Genomic DNA, 1789 nt, shown 5'->3' with positions numbered 1-1789 from the left:
TTTAGATCTTAAAAATTGATTATAGCATACCAATTTGACAATATGATTGAATTCTTTTAAATAAACAATATCATACCCAAATTTATAAATTAAATTGCATAATCACATATTTTAATAATCAGAGATTATAGCATGCAACTTTTTTTTTGGTGAAATGTAAGGATTCCATTAAGCACAAACAAAGGTTATTACAACCTACCATTTGCATACACACATTATTCTAGTAGGGACACACCCCTACTTACACAAGTCAATGTTATCTAACCAAATTTTAGTACAATGATCTAAAGATTGGTTTCTTGAGCACACTAATCCTTAACTTTGCACTATTCCTGGCCATATTGAGAGCAATAGAAGGCCTAGGTAAGCTATGCTCTGCACGGGATCTGTTCCTCAGCATCCAAATTTGGTAATAGCAGGCAATGAACGCACAAACCACAATATCCTTCCTAGCTTTGGACCATTTCTGTTGCCAAATCCACTGCAGAATGTTAGCATCTGGAATGGACATCTGACATAAGGTAGCCATCTCCTGTAAGATACTTCTGCTATATACACACTTCTCAAAGAGATGCAGATGAGTCTCAGTAGCATTTCCACACAAAAGACGGAGCTCATCAGGGCAAATGACTAAAGCAAACAGCTTGCTTTTGGCTTGCAAAGCTTCCCTGATTATCAACCAACAAATAAATCTGTGTTTAGGAACACACCATGGATTCCATATGAACTTGTGCCATACAATAGGTTGATGTTTTACTCTTACAAGCTCATATCCACTCTTCAAAGTATACCCCTTAGTATCCAACATCCACTGCTCCTGAACATTATAGCATGCAACTTATAAATTCCAGAATTAAAAATCATATAACTAATGAAATAATCAATAAAATTGAAAACAGACAACTACTCATATTTAACTGGTGAAATATCGAGTCACACCCTTAAGAGTTACCTCTTATCCGCGTTCCAAATTAATGAAATACTCGTCCTCGTACCGATCTTGACGATAGCCTCCAAAAATAAAGATTCATATATGACTAAATCATATACTCCCTCCTATTCACTATTTTCTTCCCTATTTCCTAAAACGGATTATTGAGGTTTTCTTCCCCTTTCTTATTTTGGAAACTTTTACTCTTATTTTATTCATACCTCTCTCCTATCACTAAACCCCACACAACTCTTTTACTCCTATTTTATTCATTCTATTAATATTTGGGACCCACAATTCCTTATTTAACTCCTAATTATTCATCCTTCTCTCCTATCACCAAACTCCACCCAACCTTTAATCTTATTTTATCCCACTCCTAAAATCTTGTGCCCACAACAAAGGAGAACAATATAGAGAATAGGAGGGAGTACTAATTAAATAAAAACCAAAAATAAATATACGAAATGATCGATAATTACCCTTAAAATAAGATGAATGCATGGTGAGAGAAGGTCGATCCGAATAAAGAAGTAAGAAGGCAAGCAAGTACATAAAATTATTTGCCAAATGAAAATAGAAAACCTGGTAAGCAAGCACGTACGTAAATTATTTACTACGTATGAGGTAAAATGATGATGATTTGATGTACCAATATCATGGCACTCTTTTGAGAAAAGTAGGTAGGGTTTGGTTTTGTTATAATTTGAGAAAGAATAAAATAAAACATCTTAAATTAGAAGAGTTTAGGTGTAAATAAAATAAGGAAAATAAGAAAAATAAATAAACAAAATCGTCTTGTTACACTATCATTAGGCCGGTTAAACTAAGCTAACAAACCCAAAGTATCTTCTCCAT

The 1789-nt window shown here is 33.7% G+C and overlaps 1 protein-coding gene across 1 annotated transcript; it reads right to left on the bottom strand.

Annotated features, from left to right (window-relative positions):
• Nucleotides 1-271: 271 nt before the first annotated feature.
• Nucleotides 272-1789, bottom strand: LOC141641021 (uncharacterized). Its single transcript, XM_074449698.1, has 2 exons — nt 1772-1789; nt 272-817 (listed from the first exon to the last, which is right to left on the bottom strand). The coding sequence occupies exons 1-2, from the start codon at nt 1787-1789 to the stop codon at nt 272-274; spliced, it is 564 nt and encodes a 187-aa protein (XP_074305799.1).

This window comes from Silene latifolia, chromosome 2 (genome assembly GCF_048544455.1).
Source record: "Silene latifolia isolate original U9 population chromosome 2, ASM4854445v1, whole genome shotgun sequence".
Classification (NCBI taxonomy): domain Eukaryota; kingdom Viridiplantae; phylum Streptophyta; class Magnoliopsida; order Caryophyllales; family Caryophyllaceae; genus Silene; species Silene latifolia.
Note: the sequence above shows the minus strand (reverse complement) of the source record. Positions and strands in the feature narration are given on the sequence as shown.